A 26,837-nucleotide genomic window follows, 5' to 3' on the forward strand; every position below is an offset into this window, starting at 1 on the left:
TGTTCTCCAGATTAAATGATCCAAAATGATACACCAATATTATGTAGTTGCATTGATGGAAAATTTTAGATCATTTAATCTGATTGACTACCTGATTTGTGTATTCCTGATCGTGGTAATCTCGAATGTTGAGACTGCAGATGCTGGAATCTGGAGTTAAAAACTGTCCGTTTGCCCATCATCCATCCCTTATCTGGTTCCACTTATTACTTTCCAGTCTCTTTCTCTATCATATCATTACAAACAGGCTTCATCTGGCCTCCCCCCCCCCCCCCCCCCCCCTATATGTTTCTAGTTATCACTTTTGTCAGTCAGGATGTTAGGTGCACGATGTTCAAGAAGGAACTGCAAATGCTGGAAAATCGAAGGTAGACCAAAGTGCTGGAGAAACTCAGCGGGTGCGGCGGCATCTATGGAGCGAAGGAAATAGGCAATGTTTCGGGCCGAAACCCTTCTTCAGACTGATGTAGGGTGTGGGGGGAGGGGGGGGGGGGGTGGAAGAAGAAAGGAAGAGGAGGAGCCAGAGGGCTGAGGGAGAGCTGAGAAGGGGAGGAGACAGCAAGGGCTACCGGAAATTGGAGAAGTCAATGTTCATACCGCTGGGGTGCAGACTGCCCAAGCGGAATATGAGGTGCTGCTCCTCCAATTTCCGGTGGTGCTCACTCTGGCCATGGAGGAGGCCCAGGACAGAAAGGTCGGATTCGGAATGGAAGGGGGAGTTGAGGTGCTGAGCCATCGGGAGATCAGGTTGGTTAATGCAAACCGAGCGGAGGTGTTGGGTAAAGTGATCGCCAAGCCTACGCTTGGTCTCACCGATGTAGATCAGCTGACATCTAGTCCAGCGGATGCAATAGATGAGGTTGGAGCAGGTGCAGGTGAACCTCTGAACCTGGAATGACTGCTTGGGTCCTTGAATGGAGTTGAGGGGGGAGGTAAAGCGACAAGTGTAGCATATCCTGCGGTTGCAAGAGAAAGTGCCTGGGGAGGGGGTGGTGCGGGTGGGAAGGGAAGAATTGACCAGGGATTTATGGAGGGAGCGGTCTTTGCGGAAAGCAGACGGGGGGAGATGGGAAGATGTGAGTGGTGGGGTCACGTTGGAGGTGGCGAAAATGATGGAGGACTATTTGTTGTATGTGACGGCTAGTGGGGCGGAAGGTGAGGACTAGGGGGATTCTGTCCTTGTTCCGAGTGGGGGGATGGGGAGAGAGCAGTGTTGCGGGGTATGGAAGAGACCCTGGTGAGAGCCTCATCTATAGTAGGGGAGGGGCAGGAGTTGGGAAGTCATGTTACAACTGTACAAGACATTGGTAAGGCATATTTGAAGTACTGTGTACATTTTTACTCGCCTTGCTAATGAACTGGAAAAGGTGCAAGCAAGATTTAAGAGTATGTTACCAGGTCTGGAGGATTTGTGTTATAAGGAAGCTGGATTCGCTGGGACTTTTTACTCCAGTATAGGAGGCTGAGGGGTGACTTTACAAAGGTTTATAAAATTCTCAGGGGCATATTTAAGGTGGTGATCCACTGATTTCCCGCAGGATTAAGGAGTCTAAAAGTAGAGAGCAGGGTTTAAGGTGAGAGGGAAGGGAACTGCGTAGGTACTTCACAGAGGGTAGTGTTTGAGGTATGAGCTACTTGAGGAAGTTGTAAAGGTGGATACAATTATGACATTTAAATGGTAGACACAAAATGCTGGAGTAACTCAGCGGGACAGGCAGCATCTATGGAGAGAAGGAATGGGTGATGTTTTGGGTTGAGACCCTTCTTTAGCTATGACATTTAAAAGATAGGTATATAGATAGAAATGATTTGGAGGGATGTGGGCCAGGTTAAGGCAAGTGGGTCCAGTTTGTTTACGCAACTTGGTTGGCATTTTTATTTTGGGCTGAAGGGCCTCTCTGGCGCTGACTCTATGACCCTCCAGCCTCTGTCTCCAGACTCTCCCTTCCCCCACCTGGTTCTATCTACCTATCTCACCTGGTTCCACCCATCACCAACCATCCCCTGTGCACCCCTTCCTTTTAACTCTTTTATTACCAGCTATCTTACTTCTACGCTCGGGTTTCTCCCCCAAATGTGAACCATTCCTTTCCATCTTAAAATGCTGCTTGATCTGCTGAATTCCTCCAGCAATTTGTTTTCTTTAATAGCAATTTAGGTCTGATTCCAGGAACTGATCACAGCTTTCACTGACAGATTGTGCCCTGTTTAAAACTGGTCTTTTGCTGCAAAGTTGCCATTTCTCCAAATGCTGTCACTGTTTAGATTTGTGCCATATGCTTTGGTATTGAGTTAAAAGCAGTAAACGTTGCTCATGTTATGGTATGGGCACACATACTGGTGAATTTGCATGTGAAATGGCAATGACAGTTTCAATACTGTGACAATGTAACCTTTTGAGATTTCTTTGCACAAAAGCCACCATGAATAATCACCCCTTTAAACAAAATGTTTGTTCGAAATTGTGGCTTTTACAATGTTGAACGATATTTGCATTTATGGAAAAGACTGGTTGCTTTGTTGATATATTTCATTTGGACTTTGATACTGCCTCTTCATTTCTGCTGTGTCCCGCACATGTTTATGCTGGTGTTTCATTCTGTGTCCACATTCGCATTTGCATTTTTCAATTATATATAGTTAAGCTGCTATCCTTCTCTATTTCTTTCAGTGTCACTTGGATCAATTCTAGCATTGGCCAGCCTCCATCTTAATGTTCAAGACTTGCTGCTTCCTCCTATTTTTCTTGACTTTTATCTTTGTGGACTTTGATTTAGCAAGTACTCTTTATTCCATTGCAGCTCTTATTAATTATTATATCTGTCTAAAATGTGGCAAGACTTAGAGAGGTTAAAATAGTGTTTGTTCTTTTTTGCCTGCTACTAGGTTTCAATTTGAAATTTCATGTCAACTGCAGCCACCCCTGTCATCAGTAAACAATTTGATAAACTCATGCCAGTAGTGATGAGTGGATAAGCTTGTGTGATTGCATAGCCCCAGTATAACACATTGATATAAAATAGTAATTACATTTGGATGTGTCAGTTCATTTCATTACTTACAATTGTATTGATTGGGTTAAGTTTATATTTTTGATGATTTTAATTGTTTTGCACTGCTTATTACCCCAAAGAATACATTTATTTAATTGAATAATTGAATTATTTCAGTCTGGGTGGTAATTTGAATGGTTTTTTTTGTGCACACAATTTGTTGAAGCTGAATTTTCAAACAGGAATTTAAAATGTTGCTTGCAATTCGGTACCAAAGTAATTATAGCAGGCAATGCACTTTGTGTCGACACAACAATGACAATATTTGACTTTTCAAACACAGATTTTGCATTTATTTCTAAATATGGAGGTAATGCGGGTATTTTGGGCCCAGTTTCCTCAATTTTTGTCAGTTAATTATTTTGGTATTCATCTAAATCTGGTGTTTAAGCTTCTGATTCCGGAAAAAAACTGCTGTCGCAACTCTTTATTTCCTTCTCCCATCAAAAGTGGTGAATGGCCTGCACGTGATTTCCAGCCTGTGTGCGAATCACGTGATGCCGATGGTAAAACAAAAGTAACAATCTTTGTGTGCATTCTCTGTGCTTATCACCAGCAGAAATAGGACAAAGACTGGAGCTCTGCACCATGATGTACATCTCATGAGCTTACTCTTATGATTGATATTCCTTGACAAATTTCTGAACATTGTTCCATCACTGTAATAGTGGGTTTGAAAATTGAGACTTAAGATAGACATCAAGAGATTTCCACTAGTGGGGCTGTCTAAAATTAAAAGTCTATCGATAGCAGCACCAGCAGACATCAAGTAGTCTGGAAAATAGCATTGGGATAGTGAATCAGCCTTGATCCTCTTTTGAAGGTTTTTTACAGATAGTCACGAATAAGTTGTAAGAAGTAAAGGATACATTTCTTCCCCCCCTGGCGGTTAGAAAGTGGTTATTTGTCGTGACTAGTACAGATGGAATTTGGAAAAATCTGGATAAGTACACAAGGAAGATAGGAATAGTGTGTTGATGTGGTTAAATAAAGTAGAATGGATTGTTGCATAATCAGAGTACAGATCATATTTTTATAGTGATACAGAATGGGAGCCATTTTGCCATGCCAGCTCCCAGCAAAATAAACTCATGAGATATTATCCCATCTTTTTATTTTCCTGTATCTTAGCAACTAATTCTCTGAAACATGCCCTTCAATGCCATTAATCTACACCCGAGTCACAGAGCTGCAAGGCAGCCGTGCTAACTATCGTGCCATTGTCAATCATTTGCATCAAAAGATGTTTATTTGCAAGAATTCCTGAAGTCTCTCAATTTGTTACAATGGCCATTTTAGAACATTGTGTTAAAATAATGTTTCTATATTGAAATTGGTACTGGTAAACGTTTTCTGCTGCGTGTTCAAATGTTGCCATAAAGCTCCAAATTTTCCTCCAATATATGTTGCTATACTTGAATTATTCTCAGAATGTGTAACATGACGCTCCACTTAAAACAGTGGTGTCGGCTGTGCTTCTGCTAGCTGAAGTCTAAACCCTTTTGCTCTCTCTCCCCCTTATTCGTACCTGCCATTATGTTGTCCAGTGCAACCTGCGCAATTTAGTTTCAACATTTCTTACTCTGGCCGAAAAGTACAGATGTTGTGCAATGCTTTAGGATATTCCTATAATCCGCTGGGAGGGGAAAATAGCACTGTAGCCCACCACACATAACTGAAGAAGGGTCTCGACCCGAAACAGGTCTGAAGAAGGGTCTCGACCTGAAATGTCACCTATCCCTTCTCTCCAGAGATGCTGCTTTACTCCAGCATTTTGTGTCTACCTTACACAAAATTGAAATCAATGTTAGAGATGACGTTAATGTTGTATGTGCTTTCTCCATTTTAATAATGCTTAACTACACTAAAAGTGGCTATGACTCTTTTACGGGCACCTGAAAGGATGTTAAAAGCATTGTATAAAAACATCCATTTTAGTGTTGACTGTTACACTCTTAAATTTTGTAAGGCAGTCTGTCATTCTGCCAAGCACTGGAAGCATTCCTTTGAGAAGGTTAACACAATTTGTGTGATAGAATGTGTGTTCAATTTACATAAAGTTAATGTGTGGGAAGGAACTGCAGAGATTGGTTTACATCGAAGATCGATACAAAATGTTGGAGTAACTCAGCATCTCTGCCTGAGTTACTTCAGCATTTTGTCTTGCGTAAAGTTAACACAGTTTGGACAAACGCATAGTACTTTTCAAGTGATGAGATCTCAGCTCTTAAGGTCTGCTGCGTCTTTTGCATGCCACATTCTTGAAACGTGCGAATCAATTGCCTAAAGTTTCAGTCATTTTGAACCTCTCAGTACTATGGTCCAAGGTCCTGGTCGACTTCAAAATGACATCCATAATACACAGTGCACAAGAAGAGCAGTGTGACCTTCCTCAATGACTGCCAACCTGTGGCAGTCGTATCCATTATGTTAAGTTGTAGGAAGGAACTGCAGATGCTGGTTTAAACCAAAGATAGACACAAAATACTGGAGTAACTAAGAGGGACAGGCAGCATCTCCGGATAGAAGGAATGGGTGATGTTTCGGGTCGAGACCCTTCTTCAGACTAAATCAGGGGAATCATTTCCTTATCTCTGTATCTCCCTCTACCCTGATGCAGTCTGAAAAAGGGTCTTGACCCGAAACGTCACACATTCCTTCTATCCAGAGATGCTGCCTGTCCTGCTGAGTTACTCCAGCATTTTGTGTCTATTTTCCATTACGATAAGGTTGGTTATGACGCATAACAACTCGTTATATTGAGGACATAGATCCACTATAATATGCCTACCACCACAACAGTGGATGCGATCTCGCTGGCTCTTCATTCTGCACTGTACCACTTGGATAATAAGAGCACGTATAGCTTGGTGTTCAATATCATCATCTCCAAACTTGCTATCAAACTCTGGGCACTGGGTCTTTGTTTGTCCCTTTGCAATGGAATCCTTGACTTCCTCATCGGCAGACATCAACCAGTACAAATTGGTAACAAAATGTACTCCTTTTATCAACACGGTCACGCCAAGACTGCATGCTCAGTCTCCTGTTCTACTCTCTGTGCACATGATTGCAGCTAGACACAGCCCCAATGCCACCTTTAAAATTGCTGACAATACCACTGTTGTTAGATGAATAATGAGTAACAATAAGTTAGTGTGCAGGACAATCTAAATGGTGCCGAAACATCAATTTTGCCTTCAGCGTTGGCAAGACCAAGGAGCTGATTGTTGATTGATCAGCAGGAAGGGAAACCCAAGGATCCATTCATCTGTATTCACTTGGACAGTAGTGGGGAGAGTCAACAGCTTCATGTTCCTGGGTGTGCATATCTCTAAAGATCTGCCCTGGGTCCAGCACATTGATGTGATCACAAAGAAAGCTCCTTAACACAAAATTGAGAAGATTCCACAGGTCACCGAATGCTCGATCAAACTTCCACAGGTGCATGATAGAGAGCATACTGACTGGTTACTTCACGGCCTGGTTTGATAACTCAAATGCCCAAGAATGACAGAGGCTGCTGAAAATGGTCAACTTTGCCGGGTCCATCACGGTATAACCTCCCCACAATGGAAGGGATCTGGAGGAAGCGCTAGCTCAAATAGGCAGCATGCCATATAAAGACTCTGCCTGGCGCCATTCTCATGTTTCTGCTGCCATCGAGATGATGGTACGGGAGCCTGAGAACTGTATCCTCCAGGTTCAAGAATGGGTTCTTCCCATCAAGCTTTTGAACCACACTGCACAACCTTACCCGTGGTAACAATTTATTATGGACTTTGTTTATATTGTATTATGTACTTGTGTTTGCACTGTTGTCGCATTTTTTAGTATTACTGATAGTTTTTTCCATTATTTCTTATGTGTATTTATTTGTTATTGTGTTAATGTGCCAATAAGGTTGCAGTAAGTAAGAATGCCATTGTTCAGTTCCCAATGCGTATGACAATTGAACACTGGCTCTTGCTAAAACCTGATGTGTAATGTAACTCCACTTACCAGATTTATAACCGTAATCTTCAGTATCTTGCGACAATTCATTCATTAGATTACTGAAATTGGTGATCTTTTGCAATCCATAACAAGATTCATACAATCGGAACCGTTCGTTTTTCTTGTTCCATGTCCACTCATTGACCCGATTGTTTCAACACTCTGATTTTTGAATCTAATGACTGCCCAGGTACTCCATCAAGTAAGGATTATGTGGGTTCTATCCTCTTCCTTTCATTGTAAATTCAGGTATATTCCTCGAAGCTGAATCAATTTTGGAATTTGTTGTCCCTTGTATAAATGTCCTTATCAACATCTTGGCAGATTTTTTTATGCACTGATTACCATGCTAAAATTGACTACTGATCACTTTTGATCGACGGAGGGCAGTTTCATAAATTCTGGCTGCTGCTAAATTGGAGTTTGCATATGCAGGGGATAATTGGTAAATCCTGCCTCTACTGTACAAGAGTATTTTCCAAAGCACAGCTGGACTAACCCCCCGGGGAGGGTAACTGATCATCTAGTCAATAACTCTGGTAATTGCGGTTGCTCACACCCGAAATTTCGTGAGCAATGCCCCGCTTATGGCAAATCTTGTCACTATTGTAAAAAGAAAGGCAACTTTATCCGTTGCTGCCGCACCCGTGCCAACAGGGCCCAGTCACAACAATCTCTCTATGCACTTGAACCCACACTCTCCCGCGAGATACTGACTGAACCAGCAGAACCACAACCGCAGCACCTGCAAGAAGTCAGCCAAAACATACATTCTTGTATTCCCGAATCTGTGGCTAGTGATCCCATTGGCAACGCTCGGTATCAACAACACCAAGGTTGCCGCTAAGGTAGATACGGGGGTGAGGTGTAACGTGATCTCTCTGGCAGATTTCCAAAGAATTCACAACTACTAAACTGTTCTGAAAACAAACTTGAAGTTACATCCATTTGGTGGGGGGGGAATTGCAACCAGTTGGTATGGTTACACTGCAATGCCAGCTGGCGTCTTAAGTTTACAACTTGGAATTTTTTATCGTAAAAGGGGAAGTGCCGCTCCTGGGTAATGATGCATGCCGTAATATGAACCTAGTTTTCTTCAGCAAAACTGTGTATCAGCTGTCGACCTCTCAAAGTCCCACCCAACAACTACTCAAACAATACAAAGATCTTTTTGACAATCAGCTGGGCAAGCTTCCCACAGAATACAGCATTGTAACAGACAAGGATGTTATACCTGTCGTTCGTTCTCCTCACAAAATCCCGCACGCAATGAATGACTGGGTCAAAGCTGAATTAGACAGAATGGATTCACTGGGTGTAATAGCCCCTGTCAACGACCCCTCCTCCTGGGTCTCCACCATGTTGCAGCAGTCAAGAAGAACAAAGACGGAATAAGGATCTGCATCAACCGCAAGGATTTAAATACTGCCATCAAACGGCCACACCACCCAATGCGGACGGTGGAAGAAGTCGCTGGCAACCTGGGTAAAGCCGCAGTTTTTTCTGTCCTAGTTGCAAAGAACTCACTTTGGCAAATGTCACTAGACCATGCATCCTCCATGTTAACCACATTCGCGACGCACTTCGGACGCTACCGATTTTTACAAATGCCATTAGGCATCAATTCAACCAGTAAGGTTTTCCAGCGTACTATGGAACAATTCTTTGATTGCTACACATGTTACATAATTGTAGACGACATCCTGGTCACCGGGCGCAATGCACAAGAACATGACTCGAAGGTAAACAAAAATGCTTGAGAAACTGAGCGGGTGAGGCAGCATCTATGGAACGAAGGAAATAGGCAACGTTTCGGGTCGAAACACTTCTTCAGAACATGACTCAAACCTGAAACAGGTCCTGGATCGTGCCAGGGAGGTAAATCTCAAACTCAACCCTCTCAAGTGCAGGTTTCGGGTCGACGAAGTGACTTATGTGGGCCACGTGTTCACCAACAACGGACTTAAGCCAGACCTGTTTAAAACCATTGCCATCAATGAGATGCCAGCACCTACGGCCTTGGAAAATTCATCCCAAACATCAGCGAGCTATCAGCCCCGCTGCGACAACTGACCCACAAGGATACGCACTGTTCCTGGCACCAACACCAGCAGAGGGTGTTTGAAACCCTTAAACAACTAATGTCTTGCGCTCCAACCCTCACATACGTTAATGCTAAATTACCCGTCACCCTTACCTGTGATGCATCCCAGTATCGGAGGTTCAAATCGGAAAGGAGCTACTCGCAGTAACCTTTGCCTGCAAGAAATTCAAGGGCTTTATCTTTGGCAACCCGATCACGGTCGAAACCCCAGGTCAGTATCCTTAGTAAGCTGATCTACATGGCACCAGTGTGCATACAACGCATAATGATGGAACTACAGAGATAGGACATCAGACTAACCTACAAACGTGGTAAGGACATGCACCTAGCTGACACCCTCTCATGGGCACCTCACCCAACCTGCGAAAAACACCTGTGATGATGAGCATGAGGAGTACACAGTTATGATGGTCTCCTGCATTCCAACAGCGGGCTTAGACATCCTAGTGTCACAAACAGTTACAGACGAAACGCTACAAACGCTGGTCACTGTCATCCGCCACGGCTGGCCAGATAAACAGCACCACCTGCCGCAAGCTGGCAGCCCATTTTTCCCTGTCCGTGACGAACTCATCATTCAGGACGGCGTGATTATGAAAGGTCACAAGGCACTCATCCTGAAGTCTCTTCACAGCAAGTACTTCGACATTGAACATGAGGGCCATCCCGCTGCAGAAATAACCCTTCAACATGCGAAAGGAATGTTGTTCTGGCCAGACATGGCTAACTAAATTCTAGAGAAGGTTGCTGCCTCCCCAAAGTTGCTGGACTTACCCTGGTCCACAGTAGCAGCCGACATCTTCGAGTGGCACAGCCAACAATATCTGGTTTTAGTTGATTCCTACTCGGGATGGTTTGAAATTGACCTGCTCAGTTGCCCGACCTCAGTCATGGTCATTCAGAAACTAACTTGTCACTTCTCTGTCCATGGTGGCCCCCTAAAGCTACTCTCAGCCAATGAACCTCAGTTCCCCAGTCAGCTCTTCAGGAATTTTGCGAAAAACTGGGACTTTCACCACATTACCAGTAGCCCCAAGTACCCGCAGTCCAACGGTCTGGCTGAGCGCACGGTAAAAAGTGCAAAAGAACTAATGGAATGCTCACACAGGGCCGGCTCTGATGTTTATCTCGACTTACTCAACCTTCAGAACATCGTCCGCGACCCTCTTCTGGGATCTGCAGCTGAACGGCTCATGTCATGACGAACCCGCTCCACCTTGCCTATGGCCAAGCAACTACTAGAACCACAAGTCAGTTATCCAATCCCAGCTCCAACGCCGCCGTAACATACAAAGAAAATACTACGATAAAACCAATTCTCCATTTCAACCGCTCAACAAGGAACAAGTTGTCCGTTTGCGGTCACTCCGAGGTTACGACCGCCTCGGAGTCATTCTGGGGTCCACCTCGGAACCACGCTCGTACTTGGGTCAGTATTGACAAAGGCATTTATCGGCATACCCGGCAACACCTACTTCCGGTTAATGAACCTGCACCTCCACGTCCTTACCCGGACCAGCCTGCCGGTCTTCCGTCATGCTCTGCGAATGCTGCTCCAGCGATTTCTCTGCCAGTGTTGGTGTCATCCCTGCCTTCCCCGGTGCCCCAATCTTCACCGGTGACTTGCTTCCTCAGCGAAAGATGAGGTGTCTGCTGGAGGTTATTATCGTACACGTGCAGATCGTGTCTGCAAACCAAACCTGTTAATTGGAAAATTTACTGGCTGTACCTGAACTGTGCATGACCTGTTTAGTTTGATGTGTTCTCATATGCAGTAAAATAATAAATGCCGCACCTTATACTGGTGTTTTATAGTTGCTCTACTAACCACTCTATATGCTTTGCTTCTTTAAGAGGAAGGATGTAGATTAATTCATGCCATTTATAACCTTCATGTGCATGCCACCCATTGCATGGTATTACGGTACTACACAGACTTCCCCTCTCTCCCCTCCCCTCCCCCTCCCCTCCCCTCCCCTCCCCTCTCCCCTCCCCCATTCTCCTCTCTCCCTCCCTCCCTCTCTCCCCTCTCCCTCTCCCCTCTCTCCCTCTCTCCCGTCTCTCCTCCCCCCCCCCCCTCTCCCCCTCCCACCCCCTCCCCATCCCCCACTCGCCCGACAGCAGCTGACTGTTGAAATGTTCCTGTGTATTTAATGGAATAAAGTTGGATTTCACCATGAGTGTGTTTTTCTTATTGGGCCGCCGATAAACACCCATGTCATTCTATTTCCATGACCAAATCTTATTCCTGAAAACATATGTGTGTTTTTACAATACTGGGTACCAAAAGTGTGACATCATACATAAAACTGAAGTTCACAAATAAATTATTTCAACATGATTCAGATTAATCAAAAACCCTCACAGCGGCAGTACATGACAGGGAGAGATAGTTCATGAAGTTTGAGAAAATTTGATTAATGAACAAAATTCCTTATTGAACATGCGTTCCTATGCATTTTTTTACACTTTATGTTTGTTGTCCACCAAAACAACCGTTTTGATGGACACCAATGAAATTTGGAAAGTCATTTTTTTCGAAAGCACGGTAGCTGATTTTGTCACTTTTGCAGTTTTTCAACATACAAATGTACTTTCTTGCTATAAACATGGAGTATGTGACCAAATGAGCAATATTCCTGTTATGTACTGAAAAGTGCATTACAGTGTCCAAGGGTGGACACCAAAATGAAAGTAGCTCCTGTTTCTTCCAGTATTTATTTTTTTTGTAATTTCTTTCTCATGTTTTGAATAAACTTTATGGAAGTAATTGTTCATACATAATAAGAGACTGCAGGTACATCATTTGATGGAAATATAGCTACAGCAAAATGCTGGTGTTACACGTGCGATGGTGGACACCAAAAATGTTCACTAAATTTGGCATGCAGCAGCTCTTTCAGAATCTTGATATTAAGTTTACTTTCTTCTTGTAATTTCATTATCTATTGAGTTCTTCAAACAAGAAAAATTTCAATCTCCTTGGGAAGTTCTTTGGTCTTAATTTACCATTGTGGTGTAACGGTGGTTACTCTAAAATAGGGTGGACACCGAGTAACCACTGTTACACTCTGTGAAATATGGCCATTCAGAGCACCTAATGCCAAATTTATCAGATGTTTTGCTTATTACTGTGAAACATTCACTTCTGCAAAGCAACAAACTTGAAAATGTTTTGAATTATAATGAAATTAATGCAGAAATTGCCTTTTTATTTCATTATGTCAAAGCATGTCACATTTTTGGTGTCCTAAAATTTGATATATTTGAGATATAAACTGGTTGAATCAGGGAATTGATTTAATACCTAACAATTTTATCTCTACTATCTCTTGCACATTTGAGTAACAATCCCTGAAAGATTTAACACCATACTACTTGAAATAGTGGAGATATTACATTTTTAATGTGCTAAAATCTCTCCAATATTGTAAAAATACACATATAGAATTCTATGCAGACCTAGACTGCTTAAAATCTTCAAATGACTGGCCAAAATTTTGATGTGCAATTTCTGTTTCATCCTTACCAAAAAGCTAGGCATTGAGCAGAAAATAATATACTTTTAAAAACTGCCTTGCATTAATATGATGGCGTTCACAACCTAAAAGTGCCTTGTTATGACTTCTATCAGTTATCTTCTACAATTAACAATAACTTTTGGTTCATAATTTCAGGCTATTTATCTTTGTATATTTGCTTATGGAATTACATTGAAAACAATTTAAATTCAGAATGGTGTTTAGATTTGAGATGGAAAAAAAGAAGCAATGTTTTTTAGTTCTCATTTTCAATTTTTTTAGGTGTCTGATGGAAAAGAACTTTGTACGGATTGGAAAATGGTTTGTTAAACCCTATGAGAAAAATGAGAAGCCGGTCAACAAAAGGTAAGCATAAGAGGAATTTTAATTCCATGTTTATTACCTTCGGACAATTTTTATTTATTTTTTGTGATGCATGATGCAAATGTCTTCAAATTTAAGATGCATGGGATCCACGGTGACTTAGTTGTTTGAACTCAGAACTAGTTTATTCATAGAAGATGGAGGCTGTGGTGGAAGGGTGTGATACTGGCTGGGGGTTTGTAACTGGCAGAGTTCCACAGGAACTGGTATGTTTGCTTTTGACATATATAAACAACTTGGATGTAAATGTAGAAAGATAGGTTGGGTAGTAAACCTGCAGATACCAAAATTGGTGGAGTTGCAGACAGTGAGAAGGGCTGTCAAAGTATACAGCGGCACATAGATCAGTTACAAAATTGGGCGGCGAAGTGGCTAATGGAGTTTAATCCGAGCAAGTGAGGTATTACTTGTTAGGATGTCGAATGTAAGAAGGAACAAATACAGTTCATGTTTAAGAAGGAAGTGCAGATGCTGGATAAATCGAAATCGAAAGTAGACAAAAAATGCTGGAGAAACACAGCGGGTGAGGCAGCATCAATGGAGAAAAGGAGGAGGCGACGTTTCGGGAAGAAACCCTTCTTCAGACTGATGTTGAGGGTGGGGGGCGGGAACAAGAAAGGAAGAGGCGGAGACAGTAGGCTATGTGGGAGAGCTGGGAAGGGGGAGGAGAAGGAGGGAGAAAGCAAGAACTACCCGGTTAAGACGTGGTCGTAGAGTTGGAGGGTAGGAGGAATCACAGAGGGGGAGCAGTGGGAGAGGATGTTGCTAAACTGTCTTCAGAGAGAGGAGGAGGAGAACTTCTTCAAAGTAGACATACCTTCAGGAGATTTTGCAGTGGAGCAGACAAAATGTTTAAGAAGGCACTGCAGATGCTGGAAAAATCGAAAGTAGACCAAAAATGCTGGAGAAACTCAGCGGGTGAGGCAGCATATATGGAGAAATGGAGTAGGCGACCTTTCGGGTCGAGACCTTCTTCATACTGATGTCAGGTGGGGAGGGTGGCTGGAAAAAGAAAGGAAGAGGCGGAGACAGTAGGCTGTGTGGGAGAGCTGGGAAGGGGGGGGCGGGGGCGCGGGGGGCGCAGTGGAGTAGGCAATATTTAAGAAGGAACTGCAGATGCTGGCAAAAACGAAAGTAGATAAAAAATGCTGGATAAACTCAGCGGGTGAGGCAAACAGCATTGATATACAGATGGATCTTGGGGTCAAGTCCATAGCTCCCTGAAAGTAGCAACACAAGTAAATTGTGGTAAAGATGTATGGTATGCATGTCTTGATCGATCTGGGCAACGAGTATAAGGAAGTCATGTTGCAGCTTTATCGGACATTGGTTAGGCCGCATTTGGAGTGTTATGTGTGGTTACCAGAAAGCTGTCTGGATTAGAAGGTATTACTTACATAGGCACATGAGTATGCACACAGTAGAAGGATGCAGACCAAGCGCAAATAGTTAGATTAGATTGGCATCATGGTCAACACAGACATGGTGGGCTGAAGGGCCTGTTCCTGCACTGTACTGTTCTATGTCCAGCAATAAGCGAGTTTGGTATTCCGACTGCACATGCACAGGTCATCGGTCGCTCAGGATAAACACTCTCGGCGGCCGTGCCGATGCATGGGTGCAGACCTGCGTCTCGTCCCTAACCAGCCGCCGCTGTGTCGTCCTCGTCCCATCTGGAGGTGGCGTCGGGGGGGGGGGGATCGCCGGCTCCAGCTCGGCTCTGCATGTCCCGTCGCAGCGGCGGCCCAGGCCCGCAAGCGGCGTGGAAAAGAAGCATCAACTCCAGCTCAACCCCGCTCACCCCGCCGGCGGTCCAGGCACAGTCGAGCTGGGGCCGGTGCCACCCCTCCCCCTCCGTTCTTGCTGTGGGCCTGGGCCGACACTCTAGACAGAAGACCCTCCTCCATGACTTCCTGCACATTAGACTTTTGTGCCGCGGTTGGGGTGGATGGGAGCGGGGATTTCTGCGGGCGCAAGGAACAAATGACCTTGGAGGTCGACGAGGCAGCACCCGACCCGGTGAGTAGAGGTGCCAGTTCTTCCACCGACGTGCGGAGAGGCACAAGCTACCGCAGACCACTCACCTGTCTGGCGCTGACTCCTCAACCCCGCTGCTGAGCGGCGGCCGGCTAGGATTCCAGAGCATCGTCGATGCCTCACGTCAGCTTCTGATCCCCCGCCGCCACCTGTCTAGATAATGTGACTGACGTTGGCTGAGCTGAAGAGGGGATCCAACCACTCTCACAAAATGCTGATGTACGACGAGGACGGTACGAACTCTCAGTTCACTCAACGCAAACTTTAGGTCATTTGTTCCTTGCCCCTGCGGAAATCTCCAGCGTAGTCGAGACGAGGGGGTTCTGAAGTTGCATTCTCTCGTTTGAGGACATTTTCTCGACTCTCCTAGAAGCAACGAGCCATGGCTTTACCAGTGGTTGTCTGTCTAACTGGAACCTCTCTCTTTTGTCTCCCCACGCACATCTCCCCTTCTCTCTCACCGACTCTCCGACGGAGCAGTCTCTCCCCGTCTCCCACTCGCATCCGCCCCCTCTCTCTCGCTGTTACACCCCGCTCTCCCCCGCTACCAGGCACCCCGTTCGCTTTTTTAAATTCTCGAATGACATTTGAAAAATCCCATAATTCCTTGCGTTTTACGGAATACCGAACTCTTTTATTAGAAGAGTTATCAAGCTGTGGCTTGGCAACCAAGTAAATTAAAAGATTGTCGCATTTTATTTGAAGCAGACAGAAGTTTTATTTTTTTAATATTATGCAGATTCTAAAGAGTGGACAATGAAACATCATTAAATTAACGAATCAATCATTAAACTATGGCTCCTCCCATCCTGTTGCCATCCCTTTCTGGCAGTTTCTCCATCTGAGGCCCATCTGCTGTCTGTCTATATGATGCTTTCCACTCTAGATGTCTGACATGGTTAAGAAAGAACTGCAGATGCTGGAACAATCGAAGGTAGACAAAAAATGCTGGAGAAACTCAGCGAGTGAAGCAGCATCTATGGAGAGAAGGTATAGGCGACGTTTCGGGTCGAGACCCTTCTTGACCCGAAACGTCGTATATTCCTTCTCTCCATCGATGCTGCCTCACCCGCTGAGTTTCTCCAGCATTTTTTGTCTACCTTGGGTTCTTGAGGAATCACAGTGCTCACTACCCCCCAAGCATTTGTGGATTGAGCCCTCACCCATGTCTCCTCTGACTCTCGCAGTTCTGCTCTCTTCAGCCCCCCCTCCCCTAAACAGCAGCATAGTTTCTCTGGTCCTTGGCTTTCCCCCCATCAGCCTCCACATCACATCCAAACGTCATTCTCCGACATTTCCAATAGCTTGATTGCGATTCCAGCGATTGCATTTTCTCCTCTTCACCCATTTCTGCTTTTTGCGGAGATCATTCTACCTATGACTCTATGATTTGCTTGCCCCTTCTAACCTAGCCCTCCTGCTCCACGGCCACTTTCCCCTGAAAATGGGTACAATATCACCAGCAATATAATATTCAGGAACCTACAGAGCTCCCACAGGAGAGACACCACCTCCAACTTGTCTATTCTATTCTGTGCTCTCTGTTGCCTCCCCTACATTGGTGAGACCAAGCAACCAATTTGCCATCTAGCGCTCCAGCTTGTTAGCCATTTTAGTGCCCCTTCCCATTCCCGTACTGACTTATTTGACCTTGCCCTCCTCCATTTCAGAGTGAGGCCACACATAAAATGGAAGAGCAGTACCCCATTTTCTACTTGGCTAGTCTGCAATCCAACAGCATGAGCATTGCATTCTTTATTTTCAGGGAAACCTTCCCCTCCCCTTCTGTCTACACAAAACATCTCATGCCCACCTTTCTAACTCTCCCTGCCCCACTGCTTTGCCCAGTTGTCCTTTGTCTTATCCAGTTATCATTTGCAATCTTTGTGTATCTCCAATCAACCGCTGCAGCTCGCCACCTCCCATCCACTCCAGCCTTAAGGAAAGGTCCTGACACAAAGCATCAGCAGTGCAATTCCCTCCACACACACAAATTGACCTGCTGTGTGCTCCAACAGTTGTTGTTTTGCTTAGTTTGTCTCTGCATCCAGAAAGAATATGTGCTCAGCGAAAGAATTATAGTGAGCCACATAGGACTAACTGAGGCTCCTATATACAACATTGGACCAAATGGAGTGCAGATTGCTTCCTTCTTTATTTTTTGGTGATTTATTTAGCATTTTTTAGTTTTTTCCAAATTTCTCTATCTGGATAGAAACGCCAACTGTTATTCTGGCAGGATGTGGAGCGGTCATATTTTGGGAATGTCTATAACAGTACTTTATTTGAAAAGAATCAAGAAGCATTTTAGTAAATGTGATTGTATCTTCTATTTGAGCTATGCCAGTTTAATACTGAAGTAAATATTCATCTTTCCAATTCTGTGTCAACATTAAATCTCTTGACATCTATTCATAGTTCCTTCACATCATAAAAATTAGTGTGCAAGCTTTAGCCAGCTTTTTGGATCGGAAAATGTAGTAACATAAACTTGTTTGAAGAGAAATCCAATATCCAGCTTGTTTTAAATGGAAATAAAATGAAGATTGGAAATCCTTGAGTTGGACCGGGTCCACGGAGAGAGAAAAACAGGATTAATGTTTGGGTCAATAACCAATTGAAAGGTCATTAACTTGAAACATTAAATTTATTACTCTCTCCACAGATGTTGCATAACTAACGGAGCATTTCCATCACTTTGTTCCTTATTAAACTTAGAGCATCTGATATTTTTCCTATGGATTATTATTTTAAATTAAAATACACAAGCAAAGAAAAGATTGTACTTGCTGAATACAAATAGTATGTTGACAAAATACATTCAAATCCACAAATGTTTTCACTGTTGATCGACACAAAATTCTGAGTAACTCAGCGGGACAGACAGCATCTCTGGAGAGAAGGAATGGACTGAGACCCTTCTTCATCTCTCCAGAGATGCTGCCTGTCCAGCTGAGTTACTCCAGCATTTTGTGTCTATCTTCGGTTTAAACCAGCATCTGCAGTTCTTTCCTACACAATGTTTTCACTGTGCTGCTTTCATTTCATAATGTTGTTCCAATTATTAGGCGTAATGTGCAATATTTGCCTATGTTATAGAAATAGACAGTCCATGCTTTGAGACAGATGTTTATGTGTAAATTGATGCTTTGTTTGTATGCCACATTTTGGAATCTGTTCCCTTGACTGATTATTGATATCCTGTTGATATGTGTGATGTGACGCTTTAAGAACTGCCATGTTGTGGGTGAAGGATTCTCACCAGTTTGACTGTGTGCATGATTGTAAACCTGCCAGTTCTGTCTACTGTTGGTGGTACTACGGCATTTGCTGACACTCGGCAAATGTCAGGTGGATTTGTCGATGTCAAGACCTTGTGTGATGGCCAGATGATAAACTCAATTGTGCTTGCTGTGCAATGATTGATGAACACTTAGTGGGTTTTTTTATCAGGGTCATTAACTTGTTTTTGCCTGCAGAATTCACCTCCCAGTTTGAATTCATGTCAAACAGATGTTATTTTGTAGGCTTAATGGTTTTTAACTGAATGCTGTTGTATTAGAAATGACAGGTAGCTTTTGGATGAAGAGTTTAAGTTTGTTAATTGCTGACTTTTAAAGCCTTTTTAAAATGTAAAGTTTGAATGCAGGGATGTTAAATCCTTCATGCCAACAGTTTAACATTTTTGCAGCTGTGTAACTTTAATCCTGGCGGTCATAAACTAATGTTCATCGGAACAAATTTGCAAAGCCCTGAAATCTTAATACAGATCAGAACTAAAGGAGGGTACCACTAAAAGTTTAAGCATTGAAAACTGGGATCATTGATAAATGCTCCAATTTTCTGAAATAGGCACGCACATCTTTTTTGTTTTGATCGTTCTATTCCATTTTTCACTTGTCGGGGGAGTTGATGCCAGGGCATATCATGATAGCTGAGGGGCATTTAAGTATGTTGCTTTGGGCTCTATCCAAGAGGAACTGATGTGTCATGTACCAAACTTCATATTGGAGAAGTGGAGGATTCCTTTGTGTGATTTAATGGAGGGAAGTCATTGCACATATGCTACCATGTGGACTTGAGACACTGAGGTCTTGCTCTAGGAGCAAGGGGCGCCGAGGCGTGAGAAGGCATGCTGCATGGAAATGAATGCTCATGTAAGTGGGTGTACATGAGCACCTCTCAGCATTCACTCACACAACTCGGAAACATGTCCTGGATGCGAGTGCTCTCTCGCTTCCTGTCCACTGTCCCACCCACACATCCTCACCATGACTCCTCTCACTCTTGATCTTTCCTGTCCTTGAACTTGTCAGAAATTTCTCAGTTTCCTCTTCTCCTTCCCAAATGACTATCTTCCAGCCGTTACAATCTCTTCTCGCTCAGTGTGCATCTGGTCACTGAATTCCAACCCTGCACCATCAACTCCTTAAAAAATCCTCCTGGTTGCGTATCTGACTACACTCTGCCACACCTTGCCCTCAATAAGCATCCCGCTGAATGGATGGAACTGAACAACAGAACCAAAAGCATTTGAAAGGTGATCCACTTGCAAGAAAATTTGCTTCAAAATTACTCAAATGAGGAAATGAGGAACTTAAACATGAAGACTCGGTATGAATGATTTTATTAAACAAACTTGGGCTGAATTGTTTTATCACTTCATGATTTAATGCGAGCTGCTTCCCCAAATGTTAATCAACATTATTGGTTGCACGAAACAGCAATTTTGGCACTAAAGAAAGACAGCGCAGGGCTAGAATAAAGAGCATCTTTTGAAGCTTCCCAGCCACCTTGGTACAATATTGATCTATTGACAGTGCAGCAGACATTTGAGGCTGTACATTTTTCTGTTTAACTGTTAAACTCCCTGTCACTACCTGGCATGCCATCACATAACCTTGACCTAAATGAAGTAGCTCCTATCATGCTTCACAGGAAAATTGATCCATCAATACTATGCAACAGCTTAAGATTGTCAGTTCAAAAATTACTCCCTCATGGAATTGAGGCTCCAATAATGACAGGTAATGCTGGGAAAGTCTATGACTACAGAGTAATGACAGGTAATGCTGGGAGAGTCTAGGACCAGAGGTCACAGCCTCAGAATTAAAGGACGTTCTTTTAGGAAGGAAATGAGGAGGAATTTCTTTAGTCAGAAGATGGTGAATCTGTGGAGATCTTTGCCACAAAAAGGTGTGGAGGCCTTCAGTGAATACATTTAATGCAGAGATAGATAGATTCTTGATTAGTACGACTGTCGGAGGTGATGGAGAGAAGGCAGGAGAATGGGGTTAGGAGGGAGCGATAGATCAGCCATGATTGAATGGCGGAGTGGACTTGATGAGCCAATTGGCCTAATTCTGCTCCTATCTCTTATGATCTTATGAATGCTGTTGGGGAAAATGTTTTCATCCTCTGATACAATTTATCCCATAATTGGATCTACCTTTCCAATTCAGGCAACAACAGTTCCCTAGTCAACTTAATTTTGCCATAAGTGTTAACAAGGTGCATGGACACTCACTAAAGATTGTTGATGCTGGTTTTGACTCTGTGATTTCCCCTCAGTCAACTATGTGCTGGTTGCTCCTCAATTGGAAATAAATAATCAATACCCTTTTAAACTGGATTCAAAAGAAGAAATATAGTGTACTCTGAAGCACTTCAACATTGAAATCAAATAAATTCATATCTTGTGCATAGATACATATGACAAAATTGAATTAAATGTTTGCATACATATTTATTTTCGATGTATAGGTTTTTATTGGTAACTATAATTAAGCTAGATAATTTTACTCAATTATTTTATTCATGGAATAATCATAAATGCAAGCTAGATTTTCATTTTCAGGGGTGTTATAAAACCCATTTGCATGGATTGAAAGTAGTATTGAATTATATAATTATAATTCGTTTTGTGTTAAGAGCTATTGGAAAGCAAACTTTGTAAAGGTGCACTGCAAGTAAAATGGAAGGATTGCAGTGCATTGCAAAAATAAATCGGTCTGTGTTTAGCAGCTTTCAATGTTGAATTGTTGCTTCTGGAAATCAGTTTTAAGTCTTGGTGATTTTATGTTTGGGTATGAACTATATGACATGTTAGTTTTTTGCAAGTAGAAATCTTGTTGGCTCATTAGGCACTGAAGTTAAGAGTAGAAGCAGCTTGTGAATGGCATTACCGTTGCATGAAGCAGCATTTTCTTCAAAGTACGGTGCGGCAAGAAGGAATAATAAAGCACGAACACAACGTAGGAGCAGAAGTAGGACATCAGCCCCATCTGATGTGCCCTGCTCTTCAATATGACCATGAATGATCTATGCTCGTCTCATCTTTTCTGTGCCAGTTCCCCATGAACCTCCAATGAGTCAATCTTTCAAATGTGCATGTGCATCCATGATAAATAGATTTAAAGATCTTGCTTTCATCATCCTTAGAGGGATGGGGAGGGAGAACACACACACACACACACACACACACACACACACACACACACACACACACACACACACACACACACACACACAGACACAGACACAGACACAGACACACACACAGACACACACACAGACACACACACAGACACACACACACACACACACACACACAGCATTCAGAAAGTATTCAGATCCCTTCACTTTTTCTACATTTTGTTACGTTACAGCCTTATTTTAAATCTTTTTTTTAAAATCATCAATCTACACACAATACTCCAGAATGAAGAAACAAAAACAGGTGTTTGGAAATGTTTGCAAAGTAATTAAAAAGAAATAACTAAAATATCACATTTACATAAGTATTCAGACCCTTTGCTATGACACTCAAAATTGAGCTTAGGTTCATCCTGTTCCCATTGATTGTCCTTGAGATGTTTCTACAACTTGATTGGAGTTCACCAGGGGTAAATTAAATTGGTTGGACATGGTTTGGAAAGGCACACACCTGTCTATATAAGGTCCCACAGTTGACAGTGCATGTCAGAGCAAAAACCAAGCCACGAAGACTAAGGAATTGTCCATAGACAGGATTGAGTCGAGACACAGATCTGGGGAAGGGTATAAAACAATTTCTGCAGCATTGCAGGTCCCGAAGAGCACAGTGGCCTCCGTCTTTCTTAAATGGCAGAACTTTGGAACCACCAGGACTCTTCATAGAGCTGGCCGCCCAGCCAAACTGAGCAATCAGGGGAGAAGGGCCTTGGTCAGGGAGGTGACCAAGAACCCGATGGTCACTCTGACAGAGCTCCAGAGTTCCTCTGTGGAGATGGAAAATCTTTCCAGAAGGACAACTATATCTGCAGCACTCCACCAATCAGGCCTTTATGGTAGAGTGGCCAGACGGAAGCTACTCAGTGAAAGGCACATGACAGCCCGCTTGGAGTTTGCCAAAAGGCACCTAAAGGACTCTCAGACCATGAGGAACAAGATTCTCTGGTCTGATGAAACCAAGATTGAACTCTTTGGCCCGAATGCCAAGCGTCACGTTTGGAGGAAATCAGGCACCGCTCATCACCTGGCCAATACCATACCTACGGTGAAGCATGGTGGTGGCAGCATCATGCTGTGGGTAATGTTTTTAACTAGTCAGGATCGAAGGAAAGATGAACGGAGCAAAGTACAGAGAGATCCTTGCTGAAAACCTGCCCCAGAGCGTTCTGAACCTCAGACTGGGGCGGAGGTTCACCTTCCAACAGGACAGCGACCCTAAGCACACAGCCAAGACAACACTGGAGTGGCTTTATGACAAGTCTGAATGTCCTTGAGTGGCCCAGCCAGAGCCCGGACTTGAACCCGATCGAATATCTCTGGAGGGACCTGAAAATTGCTGTGCATCGATGCTCCCCATCCAACCTGACAGAGCTTGAGAGGATCTGCAGAGAAGAATGGGAGAAATTACCCAAATACAGGTGTCAAGCTTGTAGTGTCATACCCAAGAAGACTTGAGGCTGTAATCGCTGCCAAAGGTGCCTCAACAAAGAACTGAGTAAAGGGTCTGAATACATATGTAAATGTGATATTTCAGTGATTTATTTTTAATTACTTTGCAAAAATTTCTAAGCACCTGTTTATTGCATTTTTATTATGGGGTATTATGTGTAGACTGATGATTTAAAAAAATGAATTGAATCCATTTTAGAATAAAGCTGTAATGTAACAAAATGTGGAAAAAGTGAAGGGGTCTGAATACTTTCTGAATGCACTGTAAAGTGACGGCTAAATATTAACAGCCAGTGCTGTAAATTAAGCAATCATTACTCTAAATCAAGCCTTTCTGTGCCATGTTTGTTTGTGGTTATGACTGACTTCTACATTTCTGGAGGAACACAAGCCAAAATCAGCAGTGGGCCATCCAGCTTTGCAAATGCACTCTGCAGTCACCCACACTATGGCTGATCGTGCATCTCAAACTCACTTGTCTACCAAAAGCCCATATTTCTTGCTCCCCTTAATTTCTATGGGTTTGTAGGCTAATTGGCCTCTGTAAATTGTCCCTCGTGTGCAGGCAAGTGTGTGAAAGTGAGATTACATAGCACTAGTGGGAATGGGTGATCGATGGTCGGCATGGACTCGGTGGGCCGAAGGCCTGTTTCCATGCTGTATTTTTCAATCAATCAAGTCAAATCGCTTATCCCAAGAATCAATCTTGTGCACTGCCTTTCGAGCTGTTTTTTTTTGATGCTGAAATAAAAGTTGTGGACTGCATTATGTCTGGTTTCATAAAGCCCTTTGTGCTTGCAACTTAATCTTGTTCTTCAACCTCTTTGCAGTCAAGACAAGAACACTTAATTGTCTGCTCTGTGACTATGGTTTCTTGAACCAGCCAGCATACCATGAATTCTTTCGAACTGTTAGTGGTAAGGGACTATTTTTAGAAAAGTAATTTTCTTTTATTTTCAACCAAAGTTGGAGGAGTTATTTCCCTACTTCAAAATAATTATCCATTCACTGAATGTGGATGTAATCGGGCCAGTGTTTATTGCTTATCCCTACGTCTCTGTAAACTGGCTTACTTAACCATTTCAGAGAGCTGTTAGAGTTGAGCAAATTGGTGGTTCTTGAGTTGCTCGAAACCCAGACAAGGTAAGAACATTGGATTTCCTTCCCTGATAGACATTTGTACATTTACAATATGCTGCAGTTTCATGGTTAATAGTGAAAACGTACTCATCTGCCCTAATGTGTGAAGTACAATTGTGCATGCTCTAGGCTGGTCCTGCATATGTCCCATAGCTTCAGTGACTAGGACTAATTCTGACACGCAGAGCTGTTTGTTGTTTGCATGTAATCACTGGGGTTGTTCCAGATACTTTAATTTCCTCCCATATTGTGGGTTGTTAGATGAATTGATTATTGTAGGTTTCCTCTATTGTAAATAGGTGATGAAATCAAGCACATTAATATGGAATTTTAATGGAAATAGGAATATGAATGTTTCACAAGAGTAACTGTGGGTGTAGTGATGGGACTGTCCTGAAGCCAGCATAGATCTCCTGTGTTGAATGGTTTGCTCTGCTCCCTATTCAGTGCGCACGTTCGCACCAGGATTTGCAAGGCCATCAAATTTGGATAAATATACCGTATTTCCCGACAATTAAGACGCACCTGCGTCGACGACGCACCCACAATTTAAGTTGCTAAATTTTGAAAAAAGGATGGCGGGACAGGATCGAGGGTTCGGTTTGGTTTAGGGGTCGGCAACAATGCCTGCGTGGCCTGGGACTGGCTGCAGTTCCCAAATCCCTCGCGTCACCGGGACTAGCTGCAGTTCCCAGGTCGCCTGCGAGCCCCGGGACTAGTGTAGAGAGAGAGAGAGAGCCCGGGACGGAGCAGCCAGCCTTCCGCCCAGTAGCTACCCGCCAACCACCACCTCCACCGGTTGTGCCGGTGCCAAAGGACACCGTAGCTGGTTGGAGGGCGGGCCGGCAGAAGGCGCTGGGGTGGCGGCCGGTCCCGTCGGACGCTCTCAGCCACTCAAGCTACTTCCCTCCCCAGCGACACCGTGGGAACTGTGAGCGAGTGAGTTGCTGGAATGATCCCCAACCCCCTCCTTTTCAACGATCCTGCCCGCCCTTGACCCCTGGTGGCCCAGCCAATTTGTGCAGCCCAGGCTGTGATGACCCGGGCCAGACTCTCCACACACTGTGAAAGGAACTCTTCCCCCCCCCCCAGCAGTGCTGTCCTTTTACAGCCGCTTCCCATCAGCTGCCAGCAATGAGGGATAACTTGCCTATCCCACAGTACAGCAACATCGTTCTTGATGTTGCTGCATTGTGGGATAGCCAAGTCTATCTTTCTTGGCTAACAACCTAACCTTCGGCCTCCAAGACGGTACATTTTCGTGCCATATTTTTGGGTAAAAAATATCGTCTTCATTGCCGGGAAATACGGTAAATGTATCCGACTTAAGTGTATAACTGTCAATAGCTGAGGGTCCACTGCTGACCTTTGTGGCACTCTATTAGTCATGTCTTCTAAAACCTGTTCTTTAAAAAAAAAAAAACTTTTGTTGCTTGAAAACGCATTATGAGATTTTTCAATTTTCCTTAGATTCAGCACTATTAGTTTAATTTTGAAACACATCATAGAAACAGGCCCTTCAGCCCACAGAGTATACACTGATCTTTGAGCACCGTTCACATCTCTTATCCCACTTTCTCATGCACTTCCTACACAATTATCTAAAATTGGCAAAGTCAATGTTCATACCATTGGTTGTAAGCTACCCAAGTGGAACATGAAGTGAAGTTTGAGTCCCTGGCCAGGGACTCCTTCCAGTCCTTCCAAGGCAAGGGTTCATGTGCACCTCCTGTAACCTCTACAGCAATAGGTGCTGTTGATGTGGCCTCCTTAACATCGGCGAAACCCAATTGTAGACAAGTCGACCATTTCGCCGAACACTTGCGCTCGGTCTGCCAAGGCCAGCCGGTTCAGCCAGTTGTTCACCATTTTAACTCTCCATTGCCATGCTGACCCTGGATTGGAATGGCAGCTTTACATGCATGCTCCTGTTGTCCAATATGAGTGGATGAATTGGGATCCTTGTTAATGAATGCTGTGCCTTGAGGCAGTTTCTCATGTGGATGCCTGTGGTGTGAGGAGGAATGCCTGTGATGGAGCGGGCTGAGACCACTGCTCTTTACAGCCTCCTGTTCTTGTGTATTGGAAGTGCTGTACCAGGCCATTATGCAACCAATCTGGATACTTTCTGTAGTGCATCTGTAGAAGTTTAAGATATTTGGTGACATGTAACCTCTTTAAACTCGGAAGAAAGTAGGGGTGTTGGGCCCAGCACAGGTGTTTGAATTGTCACCACTTAATTTTTGCCTTGGGCAGGTGCTTTAAACCAGTGGCTTGCAAATATTATCTTTACAGCAAGAATTTCACGTGTTGATAAACAGATAACATTTTTGACAGTCGGAAACACTTCAAGTGTTTAAAGAAAACCCCATTTACGTGCAGGTGCCATTGACAATTTTGAAGACAAATGGCATAATGACCTTTATTTCTAAGCTCCAACAGTTGTTGGTGATCCAGAGTGCTGTGCTCATCTTGTTTAAGAAAGCATTTACAGCCATTGGCGTTAACATAGTGAAACATAGAAGATCCTGAGTGGGTGTGACAAGGCAGATGTTGGGATGGTTCTACCAGTGGGAGTTTCAAACAGCTGGGCATTGTTACACAATGAGGTAAAACTGAGGTGCATAGGAATTTTTCTATAGGAATTTACACATCTGAAAT

The 26,837-nt window shown here is 43.5% G+C and overlaps 1 protein-coding gene across 3 annotated transcripts in view; it reads left to right on the forward strand.

The window, feature by feature from the left end:
• The window catches only part of med13l (mediator complex subunit 13L), a 213,300-nt gene that overhangs the window by 102,947 nt on the left and 83,516 nt on the right, over positions 1 to 26,837 (forward strand). For all 3 annotated transcript variants that reach the window (XM_033043124.1, XM_033043126.1, XM_033043125.1), the window contains exon 4: positions 12,957 to 13,040. In XM_033043124.1, coding sequence (XP_032899015.1) covers positions 12,957 to 13,040 — 84 coding nt within the window. The remainder of the gene's footprint in view (positions 1 to 12,956; positions 13,041 to 26,837) is intronic.

The sequence above is a fragment of the Amblyraja radiata genome, chromosome 25, assembly GCF_010909765.2.
Source record: "Amblyraja radiata isolate CabotCenter1 chromosome 25, sAmbRad1.1.pri, whole genome shotgun sequence".
NCBI classification, from domain to species: domain Eukaryota; kingdom Metazoa; phylum Chordata; class Chondrichthyes; order Rajiformes; family Rajidae; genus Amblyraja; species Amblyraja radiata.